Genomic DNA, 25195 nt, shown 5'->3' with positions numbered 1-25195 from the left:
GGAGCGCCTATAATTTGGAAAAAAGCCTCCCATGCCATTCGAGTCCCAGACCTTGATAGCTTGCCATTGCAAAGCCCTCTCCTCCATTACCCCTAACTGCCCACCTCCCCAGATTCCCGTGCCTTGGACCTTATGTCTTAGTGACACCAACGTGCCACACACCTAACCCCACTCCTTCCAAGAACACGCTTACTGCCCTCCTTCACCCGGCGGCTCAGCCATCCTCGGCCCTGAGCCCCAGGCTGGGGACGTGACACCCCCTCCTCCAGGTAATCCTAGCATCCTGCACATTCGTTTGTTGAGCAGCCTGCTGGTCTGGATGCCTCTTCGGAGGCTGGTTGGGAGCTGACTCTAGCATATAGAGCTCATCTCACCGCTTGAACCTCAGCTTTGGGTCCCAGCAGCCAATTCTAGGGCAATGAGAACCATCCCACTTCCTTCCTCCTAGCATCTGCCACGATACTGAAACTGTATTAAAATGGTCTGTCTTTGTGTTTGTCCCCACACTATACTATATGCATCTTGAGAGCAAGGATAGTGTCTTGTTTTTCACATGGCCTGGCACGTACCCAGTGCTACAGCTGAACTGAAAAGGGACTTGGCAAACCACAGACCGAGTTTAATGTTTTCTTGGTCATTGTCCTGGAACAGATGGTCATAAAGACAATTTATGAAATGTCATTAGGATAAGTGTAGATTCCTGTAGTTACATCCAAAAGTAACAGGCGTGCGCATTTTCGGTGGACCACCATGGCTTTGCAGCAGTTCATGTGATAAGAGGTGGGGATTTTCACTGGGGAAGCAGCCTCGACGTGGGTCGCCAGTGTGGTGAGGCTGCAGGACGCTGCTGGGACGCTGGCCTGCCCAGCTGGTGTCCCGGAGACGTTGCTCTGTCATTGTCCGCATTCTCTCTCGTTCGTCAGTAGTTTTCCCTCCCGTCCGTCCTTTCAGCCTATAAACATGCCCATGTGCCCCCCAACCTTTAAAACCCACTTTCCCACCCTGCCTCTTCCTCAGGGTGCCCCCCTCCCCATCCTCTCCTTTCACGCTCTCAAAAGAAGAGATCCTCACCGCCTCCCTTCCTCACCAGCCCCTTGCTTACTTCCGAAAACCCTTTTCCCACCTTTGATTCCAGGACACCACGCTCTCTTGGTTCTTCCTTCCTTCCAGGAGCTAACTTAGCCTTACAGGAAAGATGGAGACCCTCCAATGCAAACTGCTTCCCCATTTCTGATTTTTACCGTCATGACGTCGTCAGGTACACACCGCCCTCCCCACCTCTCCCCGACCATGGTTCACTGACGCCCTGGTTCCCTTGAGCCCGCCTCCTCCTTGCTCAGCCGTCCTTCTCTCTTCTCTTGCACTTCTTGCCCATTCCTTCCGTTATGCCCACGAGCAGGTACAGATCTTCCCCTTCCTTACACACCCTACTGCCTTCTCGGGAATTTTCCAACCCCTTAGGAACTTCCTGGGATTCTCTGCCCTTCCCCACTAGCCTTTTCCAAAGAGAAGGCCACTTCCCTGCCTCCCCCTTTCCCCTCTCCCCAGATGTTCCACATCTCACAGTCTGACTTAGGCCTGAATTCCTCTGCGGCGGCTGCTCCCCAGATGGCATCGGAGACCTAACCAGCGTCTCTCTTTTTTTTTTCTGGCCACGCCACACGGCTTGCAGGATCTTAGGTCCCCGACCAGGGATTGAACCCCAGTCCTCAGCAGTGAAAGCGTGGAGTCCTAACCACTGGACCACCACGGAATTCCCAGCATCTTTAGTTTAGTGCCTCGCCTTCCCCTCTCCCCCTGGTTCCCATCTTCAGGGATCTCCCTGAAGGATTTGGCCAACTCCTCCTTCTAGGGCAGCCCCTGGTCCTCATCTTCTCCTACCGCGTTGTCTGCACTTTCTTGGACTCCTGCAGTGGCCTCTCCTCCCATCCTAGATGGAGACTTTCCCCAGTGCTCTGTCCTCGGTCTTTTCTCTCCTTGACACTTTCTCCATTATCCATAATAATAAACAAGGAGATGAAGAGAGGTGCTGAGAAGACTTTGAGGATAGGGGGAGTTCTTTGGGTTGGTTTGGTGGTACTGTGGGTTTTTGTTGGCTTTTTATTGGGGGGCATTTGGGCAGAATGGCATAAGGGATTCCTTAGGGTACAGCAGAAACGGGTGGAAGGAGACCAGCAAGCCACATGTCGGTTTTGCTATTTTGTGGACGTGCCCCAAACTTCCTTTGCCTCATGGCCTTTCTCTACCTGTTGTGTCTTACCCCCGCTCATGACCTTTGTAACATTCTGGTCATACTTCTCTTACCAGTCAAACATGGCATTGTAGTCATTTTACCACGTACTGTAGCTCATACTCTCCATCAGTTCACTTAGGTTGTCTGGAGATCAGGACTTGACTTTGAACTCTGGAACATTTAACAGAGATGCTTGCATATAGGGGGTACTCAGTGTTCCTCAGGAGCATCAGCTAATGGGAAGAGTCTTAGATGTCAACAGACCCAGATTCTGATGCTGATCCTGGCCTTGGTCCCTGTTCATTGTGTGACCTCGGGCACATTGCTTACCTTTCTAATTATGGTAATCATGAGGATGAAATGTGATATTGGATGCTCAAGAGATGTGAGTCCCCTCCCCTTCCTGAGATGAAAGGAGCTGGAAAAAATGGAGTGGGCTGGGCACCAGCGTGGGGGATGCTAGGACACCCCGTGAGACCAAAGCCAAGCGTTTCTGCAGGCTGCGGGGAGGGGGGGAATGCCATCTGCATGAATGCCCTCGTTTGCCATAACCCAGGATCCTCCGTGAATGATCTACAGTTTCAGCCCTGGAAGTGGCCAGAAGTAGGAGGAGACAAAATGACCTAAAGCATCATCTGAGGACATGCTGATATCACAGGATGTGTCTCCACCCATAAATGACAGGCCAGTGGTTAGAATATTACTGCACTTGGTATGGCCCTTTTGGCCTTCCCACCGGCTTGGCTTAGTTTGCTTTCCGGCTGTTTTTATAGTTTTTTCTCTGCTTTCCTCCCTCCCTTGGCCCCCACTACCTGCGTGAATACCAGCACCCAGTCCAGGTGCCCCCTCCCTTACTTTCCCTCCCTCAGAGTTCAGCTGCTAGGGTAGGACGTTCCAAGGTCTTATCACAAGTCTGACAGCTCTTCACATAGCATCACACAGTGTCATCGTGGAGCTGGGCAGATGTGTATTCCACGTGCAAAATTCTTTGAAAATGAGGAAGAATCTGGTAAGCCAGCAAGCAGATCCATTTGGAGTGATCCAGGGTATCTTTCTCTTTCTTTTTTTTTTTGAGATTTTTTTTCTGTTAGCATTTTTAGATCAACCTCATTCTTTTTGGCTACTGCATAGTATTCCTTAGAATTAACGTGCCCTAGTTTGTTTGAACTTTCTGCTCTTGTGGAAGCATTAAGTTGTTTTTGCTTTTTCCCTAGGAACGATGTTTCAGGGAATGCCCTTGTACACGGCTCATGGGAGCATTTTTCTAGGACAGACGCCCAGGGGTTAGATGAGATATATATTTGAAATTTTATTAGATCCTGCCAGATTGTCCAGATCAAAGACTGTACTACCACAGGAAAAATGTTTTCTTTTTTGGTGTCGTCATTTCATGTCTTGCATAAGAAGGTCTTCTTATTGCTAAAGGTATAAACAGATTTTTCTGTATTTTTATTCAAAGTTTGTAGTTTTGCTATTTACATTTGGCTCCACACACCCCGCCCCGGGGAGGGGGACTTTTTCCATTGTATTGGTACCACCTGAATAGTCTGCTTTGTTTTTAGACTTGCTGTTCTATTTCACTGACCCATATGTTTGCTTCTGTACTACTGCAATCATGTTTTGAGTGTGTTTGTCCTTTAAAAAAAATTTGCGGTCACATATATACATATATATATATATATAAAGTCATAAAATTTTTCATTTTAACCAGTTTTAAGTATACAGTCTGGTGGCATTAATCACACTCAAAATGTTGTACAACAATCATCACTATTTCCAGAATTTTTCATCAGTCCAAATAGAAACTCTCTACCCATTACACAATAGCTCCCTTTTCCCTCCAACCCTGTGCCCTGTAACATCTACCCTACTTTCTGTGCCTGTGAATTTCCAAATTCTAGATTTCACATAAGTGAAATCATACAATAATTGTCCTTCTGTGTCTGGCTTGTTTCACTTAGAATAAGTTTGCAAGATTCATCGACGTTGTATCGTATATCAGAACTTCATTTCTTTTTATAGCTGAAGAATATTCCATTGTATAGATATACTCCATTTTATACATCCGTTCATCTGTTGGCGGGCAACTTGGGTTGGTCCACCTTTCGGCTATTGTGAATAATGCTGCTCTGAACACTGGCGTACACTTACCTGAGTCCCTGTTTTTAATGCTCTTGGGTATATACCCAGGAGTGGAACTGCTGGGTCCTGTGGTAATTCTGTGTTTAACTCTTTTCCTTGGTGGCCACAGAGGAGATGTCATTTCCTTCACTGTTAGTAGAAAGATCAGTCCCAGAGTCCTGTTCTTACTCCATTTTTACATTCACCTGCCCACATTTCCCCCCACCCCTGGAGCCAAGCACAGAACTTGGCACATGGTGGTACCAAGTAAAGGCCGGCCTGGGTGGGTGGGTGGGTGGACAGATGAACTCCAGACCACTGGAAGAGCAAGATTTTCCCTGACTGTATAATAGGACAGCAAGAAGCAATGGAAAGAGCCTGCAGCCATACTATTGGTGCATGCATCCAACAAGAGACCTGAGTTCTGTTTCTTACATGAGCCCTTAGTTTCTGTGTGTCTTGTTTAGCTCATCTGTGAAAGGCAACTGCACTCCTGCTGTACAGGATGTTGAGACATGAGATCTGGGTATGAAAGCCCTTTGCTGAAGTCAAAGGCACTCACTGGCGGGAGGGAGCGCAGAGTCCCGTGTGTACCCCGCACTCAGAAGAGAGCCTGGCACATCGGTGAACTGATTTCTTGCATGCATTCATTCCTACATCCAACCACTGTCTACTGAGTACCTGCTCTGTGCCAGGCAGTGTCCTGGAGGCTGGGCTTCAGCCATGAGCAAGATAGACAAAAAGGCCCTGGCCTCATCAATCCGCTCAAGAACAAGACCCAAGAGCAAGCCCCAAGAGTCCTAACTGCCTTCCCAATGCTTTTGGTACCAACTCTAGACTTTTTAAAAACACAGCAAGAAATGCCGGTGGAGAGCTTGTATTTTAAGGAGGTGTCTCCAGCTTTAAGGAGAAAAATGGATTTGAAAATGTAAAACAAAGAATAGGCCATGTACTTGGCAAATCAAGCAGCTTGAAATGCCATGAGGGAGGGGAACTTTGGGGGTGCTCTATGTGAAGCAAAGGGAGAGAAAAGATTCCAGATACTCCCCTGACGGCCACCCACAGGAAAAATGTGAGAGGCTCCAAGCCTCTACTTGCAGGAGTTTAGGGGTGGGAATCAGGGCGACTGTCACCAGGCTCTCTGCAACACTAGGTCTGCCTAGGAATGTTGCTGGTGACACTTTGGCCCTGTTTGGCCCCATGGGAGACAGAGGTTTGCTTATCTGGTTTGGTCACTGAGCCCTGCCCCTCAGGAGCCCTTGGAGGTGGCTCAAGAGCTCATGGCCACTGAGCACACATCCCATGCACTGCATATCAATCATCTCATTGAAGCCTCTCCACAGCCCTTGATCACCTCCGGAAAACAGGCTCAGGGAAAGTAAAGGCCTCAGTCTGGGTCACGCAGTTATACACAACAGAGCCAGAATCCTTGCTCTTACCCGGACCCTAGTTGAGCCAGATCCCAGAAGCCAGGCAAAGGGAGGAGGAGCAAGGTATTGATAGGGTAAGAATTGGCAAGAGACTCTAGGTAATAAAACCTGTATACCCACAAGGACAGGTTTTTATGATTTATTAATAAACAGCAATAAAGGGATTTTTTTGGAGCTCGGAAAATTTTATGGGCACTAATATGTAGTTTGCAAAGTTCTTTCACATATGTTCTTTTTCACTTGATCCTTATAACAACCTCTTTTAAGAGCAATGGTTTTTATACCCATTTTATAGACAGAGAAACTGGCTCACAGAGAGTAAGTGCCCTAGATTGCACTGCTAGTGTGTGTGTGTGGGGGGGGGGGCATCCTGACGGTTGTGGGCAAGAGCCTTATCAAGTGTTTCATTTCCTATGAGATTCTCAGAGCAGAGGTGACCCCAGCCCGGAGGAGGAGCAGGAATTCCTCAGCCTAATGAGGTCACAGTTTGTTTCTTTCCCAAACCTTTATTACTCAAAGCACGTATTCTAGTGAACGCACTTGACATATATTTGTTATTTACCAGTCTTTTCTCTGGAACTTGAACCTAGCTTTGCCTTCATACAATCATCATTTATTCAAGGGACTGTCACCCCCAGTGAATGTCAGTATATTTAGTAATGGCAGAATCTTTCCTGCACATATTCTTCAAGGTCTCACCTGAAGTCTGGAAGAGCTACTTGCCCTGGGCTGGGCTGGGCTTGGGATGAGACCAGGTTCCCGACCCCAACGGATCAGCCAGCACATGTAATCCCACCAGAGCTAGAGATGTACACAAAGTGCTGTGGGGAGACTGACCCTGCCTGGGAGGACGTCACAGAAGAGGTGAAACGGAGACAGGAGCACAGGTGGCCTTGTAGGGAGAGGGGCCGGCTCATGCCGAGGCCCTGTGAAAGGCGTGATGTGGGATGAGGCTGGAGGGGCAGCGAGTCAGAGGAAGGCCCTTGGGATTCCCCCTCGAAAGCCATGGGTAAGGAGCCCTTGGGGTTTTTAAGGGCATGATCTGCCTGTTTCTGAATGATCCCTGAGGTGGCAGATGGGGAATCTGGAGGAGAGGAGGCCACTGTCCCCAGCATCTTGCCACCTAAGACCAAGAGACCATGACAGAAGTGGACCCTGGCCCTTGAGTCTCTGCTGAGATGCTCAGCCTGGGAGAATTTCAGGGAGGAAGGAGCAGCCCCGAGGGAGGTGAACAGGTGTGGAAAGAGTGGGATTCGGACCACATTGACCAGGGGCCCAAGTGAGGGCCGCAGGCAGTGAGAGCTGGGGGGATTCGGTTCCTCTCCCTGTGCCTCCCCTGCAGGCCCGCTGCCCAATCTCCCCTCCCTGCTCGTGAGCACTGCTGCTTGGAACACCTTTGTCTGTCACTTCCTGTAGGAGGATGTCCCTGGCCTTCTGCCCCTTCCCCCACCTGCCTCCAGCCTCTGCCTGGTGCTCCCCGGCCACCTGCACTGTCTTCTTGTACAGGTAACCCTCACGTGGGCTTGAAATGATCTGTGGGCTGAGACCCTGGCTTTATTTGTCTCAGCAGTCATGGCACCTAGCCTGGTGCCTTGCATACAGTAGACACTCAGTAAAGGTTTACTGAATGGAACTAGAAGGGAGAGGTTAGTGAAAGCTGGGTTAACATGTAAGGGGTGTCGAGGGTAGAAGGAGCGACAAGTGAGGCAGGTGGGTGTCAGGGAGGGGGCAGGGGGAGGGTGGCCCGTGCAAATAAGGGTCATGGCTGACAGAGAGAGGCCAGATGTGGTTCTGAGTGAGTGGGCAGCCAGAGAAACCACACACGCTGATTGACTGATTGATTGATTGTAGGAAATTGGCTCCCACTACCATCTGCAAGTTAGACAGCCCAGGAAAGCCAGTGGTGTCATTCAGTCTAAGTCCAAAGGCCTGAGAACCCGGGGAGCCAGTGGTGTAAGTTCCAGGCCTAACTGATATCCCAGCTCATGCGGTCAGGCAGAAAGAGAACTGAAATCTCCCTTCTTCTGCCTTTTTGTTCTCTTCAAGCCTTCAACCTTGGGTGACGCCCACTCACTTTGGGAAGGGCCATCCTCTGTACTCAGTTTCCTGATTCAAATTGTTAATCTCTTCCTGAAACACCTTCACAGACATACCCAGAAATAACGTTTAGCCAAATATCTGGGCACCACCCTGTGACCCAGTCAAGTTGACACAAAATTAGCCATCACAGCAGGCTAGGTGATTTCAGAGTCAACGAGCATTACCAAGCACCCCCCTGTGGCCGTGCTATGTGCAACCATTTGCCCCCCAAGAGTGGGTATTACCCTGCATACAAGAAGAGAGACTAAGTCTCAGCGTTCACACCTAAACAGGGCAAAGCCTCTTCCCATCCTCGGCAGGCGTTGGGTCGTGACTACGACTTGCTGCAACTTTTTACCTCTTCTCCACCTCAGACCTTCTGTGGCTTCATACTCCATCCGACTCCAATGTACTACTTTAATGATGATTATTACCGACGGCGATAATTAACATATGTGTGCTGCTATAATAGAAGCGACAGCTAACTCTTACCTAACACTGGATATATACCAGGCAATTCTCTGCGTTTTACCTACATTAACTAGCCTCCTTTCATCAATGGGGAAATTGAGGCACAGAGACGTTGAGTGACTTGCGCAAGGCCACATGTGGCCAGGGTTGCAGCCCAGGGTCTTATCTGACTTTCCCAGTAAGCTGCCCAAGGCCATATGGCAAGAGAAAGCTGGAGGTTGGACTCGAACCTGGGAATTTGGATTTTAAAACCTTTCTTCATCCAGACTTCTGACTCTGCCTTCAGAATCCTGGGATGTTTTTACTGTGAGGGGGGTCCTCGAAGACCCTCTCACTTTCCCTCCTTCTCCTGCAGGCCCTGTGCTCACAGGTGTCCCCTGCCCCATCTGCCTGTGTGAGCAGCTGCCTTCTGCTAAACGGCTTTTATAGAGAGCCCATGTCCTGGCTCCTAAAAAGGAATGTGTGGGATGAATAAGCACCTAAAAATAACTCCAGATCAATTTTTTGGGCGGGGTGGATTGGGGTAGGGAGAGGGCTGTGTTTTCCTTTCTCTCCTCTCCCTCCCTCCCCCTGCCCCCAAGGCCCATAAACTGCTGCTGGCTGACAGCTGGGCCAGGCTGGCTTCCTGTAAGGCTGTAATAACACGGAATTAGCCTGGTGGCCGCCCTCCCCAACACAAAAACACCAGTACTTGGTCACTACAGACGTCTCCGAGTTGCTGCCTTCCTGCCCTAGTCCATGCTCCCGGGACAGGTCCTTGTTCATCAGATAACTGGGCGAGACAGATTCCTGGGCTGGTCCTCCCCGAGGAGGAACAGTGGAAAAACCCCTCCAAGTGAGAGGCTGGCAGCTTCTGGGCTGGGCCATTTGAGGGAGCCCCAAATTCCTGCTTCCAGGGAGGAGCCTGGAGGGCAGGAGCGGAGTGCTCTCTGGCAGCCTGGGCCCCCGCATCGAGGTTTCCAGGCTGTCTGCTGACTCAGGGACTTGGCTGAATGGCTCGCATCTGCCTCTGTGCTTCTAACAGGCCCCTTACCCCCACCAGCCACCCACAGGCCTCCTGGAGAGGATTTAGAAATCCAGCAGATCTTTGCTGCCCAGAACCCGCCAGCTAAAAGCGGCATCCTGGGAGCAGGCTACGTTTCTTCCTCGGCGGAGTCTGTCTTGCAAAATGGATTGGTTCTGGGGGTATGCCAGGCATTTTTGTAGAGCTCAGCCGTGCTTGGGGTCTCTTTCCCCTGTGATGTCAAATATGTAGAAAGGGACACTGGTGTTTAATATGGCAGGGGTGGTGGTGGGGGATGGAATGGCAATGTAAAGAGGGAAAAGAAACCTACCAAGGGCAAAGTGTTCGGAGGTCCTCGCTTATGCTGAACCTTTGGCCAAGGGATGGAAAATTCCAGGTGGAAGCTCAGAAATTCCCCGTGTAGAAGTGCTAAGGGAAGCGCCACACCTCCTAGTCTTCTGCCCCCCTCGGCTTCAGCCAGGACTGGGGCGGGGCTTCCTGTGCCCCAGCTCTGTGGTTGGTCGGTGGTTCAGTTGTTCCCAGTCTCGGGTGCACATCAGCACATCCTGGGGGAACTTGAAAATGCCAGAGCCCGGGCTCTGTCCCCAGGCCAGTTCTATCAGCGTCCCTGGGGTGGGGCCCCGCCTTCCCAGGTGATGGCAGCGCACAGCAGGGGTGGTGAGCCACCGCTGGCAATAACTTCTGTTTTCCTCCACCCTCCGCCTTGCTTCTCAGCTTCTGATTCCTCAAATTCAGAGGTGGGCACTGCCGCACCAAGCATCATGTCCTACGGAAGGGGCTTGGTAAATAATGTTGAGGGCTGCTGGGCTGTTGATGATGATGATGATGACAGTTTAGGCCACACTCTGGGTACTAGAAGCATTCGAAAAGTCCTTTTCTATGACTTCATGAAAAAGAGTCCCCTATAAAGACCGAAGGGAAAAGATCAGTTTGAAAGTTGTACTTGGGCTTCCCTGGTGGCGCAGTGGTTGAGAATCCGCCTGCCGATGCAGGAGACACGGGTTCATGCCCTGGTCCGGGAAGATCCCACATGCCGCGGAGCAACTAAGCCCGTGAGCCATGGCCGCTAGGCCTGCGCGTCCGGAGCCTGTGCTCCGCAACGGGAGAGGCCACAACAGTGAGAGGCCCGCGTACCGCAAAAAAAAAAAAAAAAAAAAAAAAAATTTGAAAGTTGTACTTAAGGTCCCAAAGGGCTCTTTTTTTTTTTTTTTTTTTTTTAATTTTTTGGCCTCGGTGCACTTGGCATGAGGGATCTTAGTTCCCCAGGGATCAAACCCGTGCCCCCTGCAGTGGAAGTGCAGAGTCTTAACCACTGGACTACCAGGGAAGTCCCCCAAGGGGCTTAGAAACAAAGGTTCCCCTCAGCCCACAGCCAGCAAATGACCCATCCTCTGAGAGCTTTATTGCCTTCACCTGGGCCTGGCCTGAGTTGGGTTCTCTTGTCCTGAGGACCAAGGGAGCCTCCCAGATGCCCCCCCTGGCTCCCTTGACTCCCAGGAGACTCCTGGATCTGCGTCTCTGAGCCCCACCTACTCAAACTGCAGCATGGCCAGAGGCCCTCCCTGGGAACATGGCCAGCCAGCAGGGCGGACTTAATGCAGTGAAGACCACGTTCCCTCCGGCAGCGGAAAACAGGGCCCTTGTCCTAATTCCTCCTGATTCCTCTTTACAGGACCACTTGCCCCCAGCCCCCGGGGTCAGATCTTCCTCTGCCCCACCTTCACCCTGCAGCCTTCCCCTTTCCCAATTGTTCCTTTCTTGAAGCCCTGTCCTCCTGGCTCCCCACTGCTGCCCTTGACCACCTGCAGCTTCCAGCCTGTCTCCTCCCTGGAGCCTCCCAGGCAGCACTCCCAGCGGCTGGCCTCCAACACAGCGGGGCAAGAGAGAATCTACAGGCTGGAGGGGTAGCAGGAGCCAGCACTCAGCCCACTCTCTGTGGCCCGACTCCCCTCCAGCCTCACCAGGGGCTCCAGCCAGCCTCAGCCCAGCTCCGAAAGCCAAGGGTCACTAGCCCCGCTTTACCTCTTGAGTCTGTGTCTGGCTCTTCGTACACAGCAGCCTGTCTGTCTTACTGCTGCCTACACATGAGCCTGAGTGTCCTAGCTGGGACTCCCTCTCCCTCCCCGTGGACCTGCCTGGTGAGACAGCTCCGCTTCCACACAGATGCGCGTGGTCTGTTTCACTCGCCACGCTTGGTCACGATACCCTCCCGCTCAGCCCTGCCGCCCAGTCTTCCTGCATGCGCTCCGATTTGCCCCAGCTGCCCGTCTCCCGCCACAGTTCCATCCACACGCTCCCTTCCCGGACTCCACAGGAGGAAAGTTCAAGCGCGCTGGCAGTGGAAATGGGGTGTGGGGCAGTCCCTGTCCGTGCAGATGCACGAGCTGCTCCAGGATTGGCAGGGACCTGGCAGCAGCCCTGCACGGTCCTCTTGAATTGCCTGAGAGCTTCTGGTTGTCTCGATTTGAAACTGCTGTCTGCCCACTCAGACCCCACCCAGCCCATTTATGTGTATCATTTCTCTGGAGGGAAGCACATTTCCCGGATGCTTTAGCAGCTGCAGCAACTGAAGTCCCAAAGGGAGCCACTGGTAAGCAGGACTGGAAATAGAATTCTAGATCTGGAGGTTCGCAGATGATAAAACCAGGGCTCAGGCAATCAGGCTCATGTCATGCACACTTAGTGCCAGAGTGAGGGGGTACCCCAGACCACTGGCCCTTCCTCCTAGGATGGCCCTTTCCCTGACCAGGAGGGGGCGTTTCCAGGAGCTGCACGCTGGGCTCCCGGGTATGTGCCCACAACCCCCTTGGTCCTGGAGGGGGCCTGATGATAGCAGAGCCCTTGACCTTTCCCATCTCTAAGTGGCACTTCAGGCCTCTTCTCATTACTCATTTATGCTGAGGGTCCCCAGGGGTAGCTGTGACATCTCCAGCAGTCCCAGCGGGGGCAGACGCATCCCAGCTGATGGAGCGGCTTCCATGGCCTTGCTCCTGGAAGTCTGACAAGCCGTCAGCGGACAGTGATCTGAGCTCCAGCAGTGCCTGAGTTTACCCTGGGAAAGTGGGCTGTGGATACAGAGGGAAAGCAGGGAATTTGCAGGCAGACGACCTGTCATAGTCGCGTCTACGGGACCTTGGGAAGACACCGGCCTCTCTGTAGCACAGCATCCATATCTGTAGAACTGTGAGCTGGGGGGATGAGACAGGACAGTGTAGGCAGAGCATCTGGTCTGGCGCCTGGCACGTTGCAGGTGAGTTCCTTGCTCCCATGGACCCTGTGATGGGCAGGCCACTCACAGATGTTTATTACTTTTAATGCAGGCTCAACACTGCCCTTCAGTAGCTAAACCTTTATTGAGCGGCTGCTCAGAGGCCAGGCCAGAGCCCTTGTGCCAATTTGGGGGCACTGCCTGCTCAGTGCCCCAAATGGAGATTTATGGAGATTACCACCCATGCTCCTGTTTGGGCCTCTTGTGAACGTCAACACTCCTGAGGCTGGTCTGGGTGAGGAGGGCTGGTGGCCTCTCCACAAGAAAGCCAGGGGTTCCTGCAGACCCGGTACCTGGCTGTGGCCTGAGCCTGGGACCCCAGTCAGATGAGTTAAGCTTCTGACAGCCTGGCTCTTCAGGACCACAAAGGATGAGGCTTCTGGGGGCAGCTGGGGCAACTCATTGAGCTGAGTCGTTTCACACGGATGCCCACCGAGATCCAGGGCTCGGCAGAAACGTCCAGGTGGGAAACCTTTTTGCCACCGGCTGCCCCTGCCAGCGAGGGCCTCCCCAAGAGAGTTACCAGCTTCACATTTTATTGTCACCGTGTCACCAGCACCTGGGTGTTGCTGAGAGGTTCCTATAGAATGAAATTTGCATATTGAAAGCAAATAACTAGGATTCCATATAAATTAGAGGTATGCTCCAAGAGGCCATGGGAGAGACTTCCCACTGGTTCCAGCTGAGAGGTTTTGGCAAGATAATGTGGGGATGGAGGCTGATTCCCTTTGTAACCTCCAGATGCTGGGGTAACATCTGTAACCACCAAGGAGGTGGGAATTTTAGTCACTACCTAGCAGTTCATCACTCTCTTTTCTAGTACTTTCTCAACTCTGGGGTCTCCCTTCTGCATTCTCTGCTTTTCTTTCACTTCCCCTCACTCCCCTATGGTTAAGGGATTTTCTCCGTCATGCCGAGATATCTCATTCATTGATTACAGTCTCCTGCCTAAGCTGCAATCATTTCCTCTCTCCCTGGCGTGTTATAGTCAATATTTATTTTAACTTCAGTTTCAGAATTTGGGACAATGCCAGGTATCTCTAAGATATAGGCCTGTTTAGTGTGTTCAGGGAAAATGTTTCAACTACTTAAGGAGTCATTTCTTAGGGCCCATCCTTGCATATCCACAGCAGATAAGCCTGTTATACAGCAGTACACACAGCGGAGAGGGAATAAGGGTTGAAGTCCAAGAGGCAGCTAGAAGGCCCTGCATTTGAATCACCCATGCTCTGTACCTGGCACTGGGGATTTATGCAAATCACTTAGGGGAAGGAGGGGAAGGCAGCCGGATCCAGTGTAATTAATATATAATTAATAGGGCTTCCCTGGTGGCGCAGTGGTTGAGAATCCGCCTGCCGATGCAGGGGACGCGGTTCGTGCCCCGGTCTGGGAAGATCCCACGTGCCGCTGAGCGGCTGGGCCCGTGAGCCATGGCCGCTGAGCCTGGGCGTCCGGAGCCTGTGCTCCGCAATGGGAGAGGCCACAACAGTGAGAGGCCTGCAAAAAAAACAAACAAAACAAAAACAAAAACAAAACAAAACAACAACAACAAAAATATATATATATATAATTAATAAACAAGGTTTTAAAATGAAGAAGAGCAACCCCGTAAATTAAAATACATCCTAACAATAACATAGTTCACACTTCCTGCCAACCCCAGTGAGGGCAGGTTTCCCACAGGTAGGGCAGTGCCAGGGGCCCGGGATGCCGCCCAGTGCAATTCAGCGGGAACCCGCAATAGGGGCTACGAGCGGGGGCTCTGGAATACACTGCCCTGCGTTCAACCCTGGCTCCCCTGCCTATTAGCTATGGGGCCCTGGGAAAGGCACTTAACCTCTCTGGGTCTCCTTCCTTATCTGTAAAAGAAGGATAATAATAGTAACGCTTAGTATACAGGGTCGTCGTGGGGACTAAAAGAAATAACGCCTGTAAAGTACTTGTCATAATGCCTGGCACCTGGTAAGAACTCGGGAGACGTTATCAGTTGCTATTATTATTCACAGCATGACACAGTGCCCCCTCACCTCCCACCCCCGCTGCCAGCAGCACCCCCCTTCCCACTGGCCTTGTGATGCCCTGCCCTTCAGGTATCCTGGGATACATTCCAGGTCAGGGGACTCTTTATGCATCTTGAGGTTTTTTTCTTTTTTAACTTTTAAGGGTAATCGTGCCCCTGCAGAGAGAGGCAGCGGAAGGCTTTTCCCACTGGAGTCAGTGACTCGTTGAAAAGGCCAAGTTCTGTCCAAAGAAAAACCCGTGGAAATACTCCATGATGGAGCCACCAGGATCACAGGCGGTGCTGGGATCGCAGTCACCCTGGCCAGGCCTCTGTTTGCAGATGTGCCCGCACGGGAAGATTAGGAGCTACTCAGCTGGTGGTTAATGTCCTCTGTGGCTCGGCTGGGTATAGTGGCTGTAGTTCTATATTTTCCTCCCTATGAACTTATTAACTTACTGTCATTTAAATCAGAACGACTACTGTTATCCTTGGCTTTTGTTTTTTTTTGGTTTCTTTTTTCTTATGAATTCAGCTTTTTTTTTTTTTTTTTTTTTGCGGTACGCGGGCCTCTCACTGCTGTGGCCTCTCCCGTTGCGGAGCACAGGCTCCGGACGCGCAGGCTCAGCGGCCATGGCTCACGGGCCCAGCCGCTCCGCGGCATGTGGGATCTTCCCGGACCGGGGCACGAACCCGCGTCCCCTGTGTCGGCAGGCGGATTCTCAACCACTGCGCCACCAGGGAAGCCCGTGAATTCAGCTTGTTAAGAAGAAAATATCTAGAACTTTTCAGAAACTAGCCACCAAGGAAATGGGGAGATAAGTGCGCTAAAGCCAAGCCTGGGGCCAGCCTCCCTCGGTGCTGTGTGCTTCACAGGCACTGGTTTGCTTTAACTCTCACATTAGTCCTGGGACGTAGAATATTTATTTCTTTTCAGGGAAGAAAACTAAAATTCAGAGAGGTTAAGGAACTTACCCATATCTAGAAAGTTATGCAGCCAGATTTCAACTTGAGGTCTGTCTCACGCTGAAGCCTACATTTTCAAGAAAGAAATGTAACAGCCACCATTTAATTTAACAGCCACCATTATGATGCAGGTAAAATATTTCATTACATTCTCCTTATGAAATGCTAAAACACGTTAGGCAAAGCTAAAGAAGCTTTGGACCTCCCCTCCCCATCTCGGTACCTTTTCCGGCTTTCTTTCTTCTACAACACCTCACGTGCAAAATAAGTGTTGTAATAATAATAATACCTATTCTATCTGCCTTACCTGAGTTGAATGAGATAATGGGCAAAAAGGCATTTTATAAACTTTGCAGCCCTCTGTGTATGCTTACTGTTAGTGGTAGCAGGTAGCATAGTAACACGCATTATATAAGGCCATTTTGTAGGGAATATTGTTTAGTTGTTTTTCGTTTTTTAAATATTTATTTATTTATTTAGGCTGCGCTGGTCTTAGATGAGTCACGCAGGATCTTCGTTGCGGCATGCGGGATCTTTTAGTTGCGGCATGTGGAATTCCTAGTTGCAGCATGAGGAATCTTTAGTTGAGGCTTGTGCACTCTTAGTTGCGGAATGCATGTGGGATCTAGTTCCCCATCCAGGGATTGAACCCGGGCTCCCTGCATGGGGAGGGCGGAGTCTTACCCATTGGACCACCAGGGAAGTCCCTATTGTTTAGTTTAAACCTCATTACTGGGAATTAATGGAATCTCATGCCTCAAAGTACTGGAAGGCCCAGCCCTGAGCCTCTCAGCAGGGTCTTCAGTGTGGTAGTTGTAGGGCTAGGTGGCAGAATCACGGTTCTCCAGTAGGTGTCATCCTCCACCAGGACACATCTTCTGCACCTTCTGTACTGGCTTCCTGGGTCCATTTAGCACTTCTTAGTTGAAGTTAGGTGGAGCAGTGATTCGGGTGTGGAATTTGGGTTGACAAGAGGCCTGGGGCAGGTAAGTAAGTATGGGGTGGGGCACTCAGGGAGGCTCAGCCTCTGCCTGAGGGCACTCACAGGTGAGCAGAGAGAGCCCAGGGCAAGGACTACCCCCATCCAAGGTTGATGCAGGCTATACCCAGAGGCTGTCCATTGCAGGCAGGGACTCTGAGTGACTATGTCTGGATGGGTCAGGGATGTCTTTGTAGAGAAGGTGATGTTTGAGATGGGTTCTGAAAGGTGAGAAAGAATCTTCCAAGCTGAGGAGGTGGGAAGGGCATTCCAGGGGTGTCCTGAGGTGGGCCAGGACTTCACTGATGCGGTGGACAGGAAAGGATGGGAGAAGGTGGCTAGAATGGAGGGGGATGAGGCCAGGTTAGTAAGGACCTTGAGGGCCAGATGAACTGTGGAAGGGTTTTTTTGTTTCATTTTGGTTTTGTTTCCATTTGGGGTCAGCCAGTAAGGAGTCACAGCTGAAGGTGTGGAAGATGAACTGGACGTGTAGCGACTGGAGGCAGGGAGGCCGGTTAGGAGGCTGTGGTTTAAAGTCTTATCCAGGGGCTTCCCTGGTGGCGCAGTGGTTGAGAGTCCGCCTGCCGATGCAGGTGACACGGGTTCGTGCCCCAGTCTGGGAAGATCCCACATGCCGCGGAGCGGCTGGGCCCGTGAGCCATGGCCGCTGAGCCTGCGCGTCCAGAGCCTGTGCTCCGCAATGGGAGGGGCCACAGCAGTGAGAGGCCCGTCTACCACAAAAAATAAAAAAAAATAAAGTCTTATCCAGTGCAGGAGCAATTGGTATAGGGAGGGAAGACATAGACCGGAAACTGTTGGCAAGAAAGAACTGCATGGACACGGGAACTGATTAGATGGGGTGAGAGTGGCAGTTGTCAGTGGAGAAATTAAGGCTGACCTTGATGTTTCTAGCCTGATGAACTAAGTGGATGTGGAACCATTACTGAAGACGGAAAACAGGAGCCGGAGCAGATGGTGAAAACAGAGGGAAAAGAAAATTTTATCTTTGGATTCCTTGAGTGTGAGGTGCCTGTGAGACTTCCCCAGGTGTTGATGTCTGGTAGACAGTTCAATATAGTGACCTGGAGCTGATGAAGAAAGGACAGCAGCCTGAGGGGCACAGCATTCTTATTTTGACCTACTGTTTCTCTTTCTATCCAGTTTATTCAAAAGAGACTCCTCCAGCCTGAGCTGGGTTTCATGCGTATTTCAAATTGCTTCTCTCTGTAGTGGCACAATTAGAAATGTCTTTCCTTAAAAACCTGAGACCACGATGCCTCGTGGCACAGCCACTGTGGAATGGGGAATGCAAAGGCCCCATCTTTTCACTTCTTCTCTAAGTCTGAACCTGTCACCCCAAGAAGAGTTGCAGGAAAGGCAGGCACCCAAAGATGTCTGTGTGCTGGGCAGGCCTAGCAGGTGATGGGTTAGCCAAGGCAAAGAAGCCCAGGCTCTCTTAAGAAGCTGTTTGCTGCTTCCCTGTATTTGTATGTTGTGTGCGCACGTGCATCCATATGCTTGCCTGTAGGTACTTTCTTATTTGCCAGGGTGCCCCCCCCCCCCCCGCCCCCCAAATGGAGCAAGAGAGGAACAGCCCTATTTGTGGCTCCTGCTGGCCTCTCTTTCACAAGAGCAGCAAAGAGAGCAGCCCTGAGGCAGGCTCCTGTCTGGAGCAGTGACTGGCCGTCACCGCCTTTGGGCAGTATGTTAGTTTCCTGTGTCCGCTGTAACAAATTCTCATCAACTTGGTAGCTAAAACAACAGAAATTGATGCTCTCCTGGTTCTGGAGGGCAGAAGTCCGAAATCACATCACCAGGCCAAAATCAAGGTGTTGGCGGGGCCCACTCTTTCCACAGGCTTTAGGAGAGAATCTCTTCCTTGCCTGTTGCAGCTTCTAGTCTTTCCACAGGCTTTAGGAGAGAATCTCTTCCTTGCCTGTTGCAGCTTCTAGTGGCTGACAGCACTTCTTAGCTTGTGGCCGCATCACGGTAATCTCCACATCCTCTGTGTGTCACATCTCCCTTTTACAAGGATGCCCAAGATTGCATCAGAGGTCTGCGCAGATAATCCAGGGTCTTCTTCCCACCTCAGGAGCCTTGGCTTGATCATATGTGCACATGATCTTTGCCACGTAGAGTAGTATTTACAGGTTCCAGGGATTAGGACCTGATATCTTTGGTGGTGTGTGTGTGGCAGTGGGGGTGGGGGTGGGGCATCATTCAACCTACTACAGGTAAGGTTTGGAAAAGATCTTTCATTCAACCCTTAACACCTGTGTGTGAAGCAGGTGTCACTATCCCCATTTCAGCAATGAGAAAATGGGCTTTGCCAGCTCAGATGTCAAGATCTATTGGGAGACCTTGATCAACCCCAGGCCTAAGGGTTCATAATATTTTTATTTTCATTTTTGTCATTTATTATTATTATTATTTTGGCCGCGAGGCACAGCATATGGGATCTTAGTTCCCTGACCGGGGATTGAACCCGTGGCCCCTGCATTGGAAGCGCAGAGTCTTAACCACTGGACCGCCAGGGAAGTCCCAGGTTCATAATATTTTAAAAACATGAAATCTTTTTTTTTTTTTTTTTAAGAAAAAAGGTGGTTGTTCATTTAAACAACCAGCAGATAATCCAAAACTCATTTCTGCGTTGGGTGACTCCTGCTGGCTCACCTGGCCCTCACCTCCCTTGGGTGTCCTGGTTGGAGGATGAGGAAGTAGTGGCATGCTTCCCTCCTGCCTCGTACCTCCTTTGGGTTGACTCTTGTGGACATGAGTCAGTAGCAGGGTCTATGGGAGCCCAGAATACCAGAACTGACCGGGGCACCCTCCTGCCTTCCCTGGCTGGGGCACAGTGCTGGAAGAGATGGGCTTGCCAGGGGCAGCCCTGGGGTGGGGCGGGAGAGTCAGTGTGCCGTCCAGACTCAGGGTTAGACAGAGAGACCTGGGCCCAGAGAGCCCTTTCCTGAAGCTGAGGGACCCTGGACTGGGCTCTGGAGCTGGTAAGTAAAAATAACCACCATGACAAAAAGCCCCTGACCTTCCTGTACTTCTGCTTTTATATCTTATTTATATCATCTTTTATATCATGGGGTTCTCACATTCCCCCTAGAAGGCAGGCAGAGAAACAGCCCCTATGACATAGATCAATAACTCAGGTGTGTGTGTGTGTGTGTGTGTGTGTGTGTGTGTGTGTGTGTGTGTACAGGCTCCGGACGCGCAGGCTCAGCGGCCATGGCTCACGGGCCCAGCCGCTCCGCGGCACGTGGGATCCTCACGGACCCGGGCACGAACCCGTGTTCCCTGCATCAGCAGGCGGATTCTCAACCACTGCGCCACCAGGGAAGCCCAATAACTCAGCTTTGAAGGGGACGGTGCTGTCCTAGTCAGCCCAGCAGGCCCTAGGGCCAGGATGGGGGACTTACCAGTGCTGCCTCCCCAGCCCCTTGGTGTGGGTCAGAGGGCCAGAGTTGTGGATGCATCCTGTCACCTGTTTATAAAAACGGATTTCACTCCGTGGCAGCATGAGAAGCTCTTCTGGGCTTGGGCTGCACTGTCCTTAGTGAGGTTTCTTCTGCCCTCATTTCTTGCCAGGTGTGTGACCTGGGGCAAATCCCTCCCCTTCTCTGGGCCTCAGTTTCCTTACCCTGTAAAGCAGGGTTGGTGTAAGTGGACTGAGGTCCGTGCTGACTCCGCTGAGCTGGAAGCCTGCTTCTTCCTGCTCCTCCGAGGATGTGAGGCAGCCTGTGTTGAAACCATAGGCTTGGGCCTCCAGCCTTTTTCTGGAGACCGAGCCCCAAAAGAGCATTTGCCAGCAGCCCTTTTCCGCCACCAGCCGCATCTCCTTGCAGAGAAGAGACTGTCTCCCATTTCTCTTAGGTAGACTAGGCATTGAGTAAGGGAGTCTGGCTCGAGAGAAAGGGGCTCTGAACTCAGGGCAGACATCATTTAGAAGCCACTAGGCAGGTTGGCTCTGTGCTCCCTTGCGGGGGGCCTCGGAGCCTTCCGGGGATACCTGTACCACTTCCTGCTATTCGTCCCTCTGTTTGCGGACCCCAGACTCTTCTGGGCGTCCCCTCCGGATTAGCCGCAGGCGGCTAACCACTGGGTCTGAATTCCGCCTTTGTCCAGTGAAGCCAAGTGGGGAGGGGCCGAGCAGACCCCCTGCCCCCACTGGAATGTCGGCTCGGTGCGCCCCCCAGCTCTCCCCGCTTTTCAGCCGCCTCCGCCGCTCACTTCCTGAGCCCCACTGACCCCACCACCCAAACGCGCACACCCGCGCACACACTCACACTCAACATTCACTCCCTGGCGGCCTCGCTGCGGGCTCAGCGATCCTGGCCGCGGGCCTCGGGGAGAAGCGACCTTTTGTTATTCAAATCACACCCTCGCCGCGCGCCCGGGCCGCAGGCTCCAGCGCCGGGAATCCGTCCATTGATCCCACCCCGCCCGGCATCCCCGCACCGCCACCACCGTCACCGCCACCGCCGCGGCGGCTCGGGCGCCTGCAGCAGATTTCGGGATTCCCCGGCCCCCGGGCGCTCCACCGCGCCGGGCCGTGCCTCCCCCGCCCCCGGTGCGCGCTGCGGCTCGGCGCGCGGCCCCCTCCCCTTCCCCGCCTCCCCTCCCCCTCCCCTTCCTTTCTCCGGACCAGCCTCGGTCCAGCCGCCGCCGCCGCCGCCTTCCCCGGTCCGCGGGGGCCCTGCCGGCCACCCTCCCCGCAGCATGGCACCATCCGGGCTGAATTAGCCAGGAGCAGCGTTCGGGGCACGCGGGATCTCCAGAGGCGGGGGGGTGCCCTGCAGCCTCGGTCATGGATGTGAGCAAGATGGTAAGTGAAGAGCGGGGGCTCTGCACTGGAACCTCCGCGTCCGCGTCCCCGTCCCTCCCCCCGTCCCTCTCTCCCTCCCAGTCGGCTTGATCCATTGAAAGTTTCTGGATGGTTGATCCTGCCTGTTGGCCCCAACTCCAGGCGTGCTGGAGGAGGGAGCGGGGCCAGGATTCTGGAGGCGGGTGGCCGACACAGCTGGGCTTCCCGGTTTCCCGCCGTGCTGCCGCCAGGGCTACCCCGGAGAGCTCGCTAGACTCCAGGGAGAGAGGGCTGTTGAGCTCGCCTCCTACACTGGGGAGCCAGCCTGGTGGAGGGAGAGCAGGGCTGCGGGAAGGGGGCTCGTCCTACCTCCTCCAGAGCCCCTGCTCTCACACGTATCTGAGATTTATAAGGAAAGATTTTTGGACTGAGCCAGTGGGCAGGAGGGCACAGGTGGGTGGCCTGGGAGAGCAGTGAGAAGCCAGGGCTTTAACCATCCTGCAGGGTGAGGGGATAGGGATGGACCCCTTGGCATAGAATGCTTGGAGGGGTGTTCTGGATTTACCACTTGTAGACCCCCAACTGCCTTGGCTTAGGGGGCAGCAGATACCATTGACTCTTAAGCATCTAATTCTCTGGAGGGAGCTGATTCTTCCCCCAGGGCAGCCCTCCACTCCCCCAGGGGCACCGTAGGCGCTGAATACAGTGTTGTTCATTGATTGATTGAAGAGCAGCCCTGGGGGTTCGGGTGGGAGTAGCAGCGGGATGTGATTTGGGGGACTCCGAAGGGAGGGGTTCTCTGGGAGCCCTTGGAGTCCTGGGGCAGGTTTGTCTAGGAGTTCGGATTGGCTCCCACTCTGAATGAAGATTTAAAGGTGTCCTTGAGATCACTACCTCCCTGACCCTGGCTTTAGACCCACACCCCAGCCTTACAACCTTTGAGGGCCGGTGCCTGAGGTTGCAGAGGTACCCCATGATGGCCTGTGCTTCATGGGGGCCCCAGGGCTTCAGAGGAAAAGACCTGGGTTGGGGTGTGTCTGGGGAAGGGGGGCTCTGGATCTGCCTATACCTTAGGGAAGGGAAGGTACTGGAATTTCAGTTGGTCTTGTACAGAATTAGGCTCGTTTTTCCCAGAAAGTATCCTTTGGAAGTAGCCATCTCTTTGGAGAAGACCAGTAAGCTCCGGGCCCTGCCAAGCCTTTGGCATTCTGTCTTGGGTAGGTGACAGTGGGATAGGGGGTAGAGGATGGGTGAGAGTCTTTCCTTTCTGTGGCAGGAGACCACTCTCAAACTGAGTGCTCCCCCTGGGGCGAGGGGCCTCGCTGGCTCTCATCTTTGTCTGAGGACACACAGACCTGCCCATGGTTGGGCAATGCCAAGAGGCTGGACCACAGTTCCCTATATGTGTGTATCATGAAAGCTTATTTTCTCTGGGTAACTATTAGAAATACCCCTCAAAAAAGTCATCTATGCATCTGTGGGGGTGGGAAGGTGGAAAGCTGAGCAGCAGCCAGGCCCTTTCCAAGAGGTGTCTTAGCAGGACCAGGGTCACCTGTCTAGGCTATGGGGGAGGGTGGGTGGGAGGGACAGGGAACCTGAAGTTCTAGTCCAATGGCCGCCAGACCAGATCACCTCTGAGTTTCCTTCTGTCCCTGAGCTTAGATGTTTTCCAAAGGCTGGTCTGTGAGGACCAGCTTACAGGGTTTAGGGACCTCTATCTCTAGAGATCTGGTCCACTTCTGACACTACCACCTCCCTCCATCCATCCTCCCTTTAACTCAACAGTGTTTATTTAATTCCTGTCATTTCTATAGCAAGTGCTGTGTGAAGGACACAGAAACGTAACATATGGCCTCCTTGCTCCTCAGGCCCTTAGCATCTGGGTGAGGGGTCCAGAGAGATGCAGGTCAACCTAACAGCTATTAGTGCAGGCCCCAATCAGAAGGCTGTGGGGTCTGCAAAGGGATGGGCTGCAGAGTCCAGAAGAAAGATGAGGCCTTAGGCTGGGTCTTCAAGGCTGAGTGGAGTCGGCTCTGCTGAGAGCAGTGAGGGGCATTGCCTGTTAGGAGTTGCAGGAAGACAAATGGGCAGAACCCATTGGGTGAGGCTCAGGACGTCTGGCCGGGACAGAGGTTTGAGATCAGAAAATGTTAAGATCTCTGGTTGGGGCCCAACCAGAAAGGCCTTGAACGCCAGCCAAGGCGTTCTGACTTTGGCCTGTAGGCAGTGGGGTAACCTTCAGAGAATTTTGGACACAGGAGAGGCACATGTGTTGCCTCTTTCCTCTTTTAGCTTGGGGTCCAAACAAAAGTGATATTAGATTCTCATTAATCATTGAGCAGCCAAGCTTCCAGCCCAGAAACAATTGTTCTCAGCTCTTTGTAAAGAGCACAGACCCTGGACTGTGTAGCAACAAGAACCTTACCCACCCCAGGGAATTGGCATCTGCTTCCTATTCCTGCAAAAGGCCGAAGTTACTTTCTGTTCTGACCATGAAAGCCCCATCTCCGGTTTAAAGTCCTCATTCCGGGGGCCCCTGGCTCCAGGGCAGACCTCAAACCCAGCATTTCAGTCACATCCTTGGCAAAGCCCAACACCAGCCTTGGGGTTTCACTTGCTTATTGCTGTATGAGGAAAAGCAGATTATAGTTTATCCCTTGGAGCATGTTTCTTAACCTTTTAGCCTCGTCTGTAAAATGAGCCTTGAGCATTCTCATCAAGGTTGGCAATAATTCTTTAAGGCACAGGACTTAGCACAGTAAGTCCTCCGTACATGGTGGCTATTATGATAATGATGGTCCCCAAAGTCTGATCTAAGATGACTCTGACCTCCCCCACCCACCCACACCCACACCCACAGCCTTTATTTTCTTGATTGGCCTAAAGAGCTGAACTTAGGCTGTATTTCAGTTGACTGCTTTGGGGACCACTTCTCCCAGGTCTAGTTATCTTTCTGAATGAAGGTACAAATGAGTGGAGACCATGGATTCGCCGGCTGCTGTGAGCCAATGAATTTTTGATGACATCAGATATCTGCCCAAGGGAGAGCTGGTTTAACCCGGCACTCAGGGGTAAAGTGCAGATGCCTTTTGGGGGTTGATGGTGGGGTCTGTGCCTTTACTGAATACAGAGCATGAGTGCGCCGGCTGTAATTAGGGGATCAGAGTCATCGCTGTCATTTCTTAGCAAAAAGACGTATAGTTTATGTAACGATTTATATTTACATAGTGCTTTACAGGTTACAGTGCATTTCACACCTCTTCCTGTTCACCACAAACCCGTGAGAAAAGCCGGGCAGAAAGAATTAGCCACATTTTACAGATAAGAAAACTGAAATTCAGAAAAGTGAAATCCTGGAGCAAGATGTGGTATCCCCATTTCTCCACATCACCAAAATTATGACAAAGCCAATACAGGGTAAGGAAAAAGATTTAGTGAACAGATTCTAGGGTGGACAGAAGCTAATCTAAAACGATGAGCTGGACGTGGTGGCCTTTGGCCTCTGGGTCACCGAGGGGAGAAGATTCGGGGAGAAGGGATTAGCACCCATCTGTGTGGACCACGCCCCTCGTCAGGCATCTACAGCTGTTTTTAATGCTTGGGGTTTCTTTATGAATCTTGGCCGCCTGCCTTAAATGTGAGACTTCTGACCCCTGGGATCTTCCAACTTACACAGCAGGAAGATGGGAAGAGGTCAGGGAAAAAGCAGAGAAAAGCATCTCAGGTGTTGTGAGTAAATGATGTTGCTGGTGGAGCAGGAAGAAGCTTCAGGCCAACCTGCCGCCTGCTGAGGTTCTGTCTGCTGAGGTTCGTGT

General features: G+C 52.1%; 1 protein-coding gene across 2 annotated transcripts in view; it reads left to right on the top strand.

The window, feature by feature from the left end:
- Window positions 1-25195, top strand: part of HIP1 (huntingtin interacting protein 1) — a 154307-nt gene that overhangs the window by 46878 nt on the left and 82234 nt on the right. Inside the window, exon 1 of one of the 2 annotated variants that reach the window (XM_067013923.1) lies at window positions 20849-21401. The exons of the other annotated variant lie outside the window; for it this stretch is intronic. Coding sequence (XP_066870024.1) covers window positions 21384-21401 — 18 coding nt within the window. The 5' untranslated portion in view covers window positions 20849-21383. Of the gene's footprint in view, window positions 1-20848; window positions 21402-25195 lie in introns of those variants that run through there. 2 annotated transcript variants of the gene reach the window in all.

The sequence above is a fragment of the Kogia breviceps genome, chromosome 14 (assembly GCF_026419965.1).
Source record: "Kogia breviceps isolate mKogBre1 chromosome 14, mKogBre1 haplotype 1, whole genome shotgun sequence".
Taxonomy (NCBI): Eukaryota; Metazoa; Chordata; class Mammalia; order Artiodactyla; family Physeteridae; genus Kogia; species Kogia breviceps.
The sequence above is the reverse complement of the archived record's forward strand: the minus strand, read 5'-3'. Positions and strand labels throughout refer to the sequence as shown.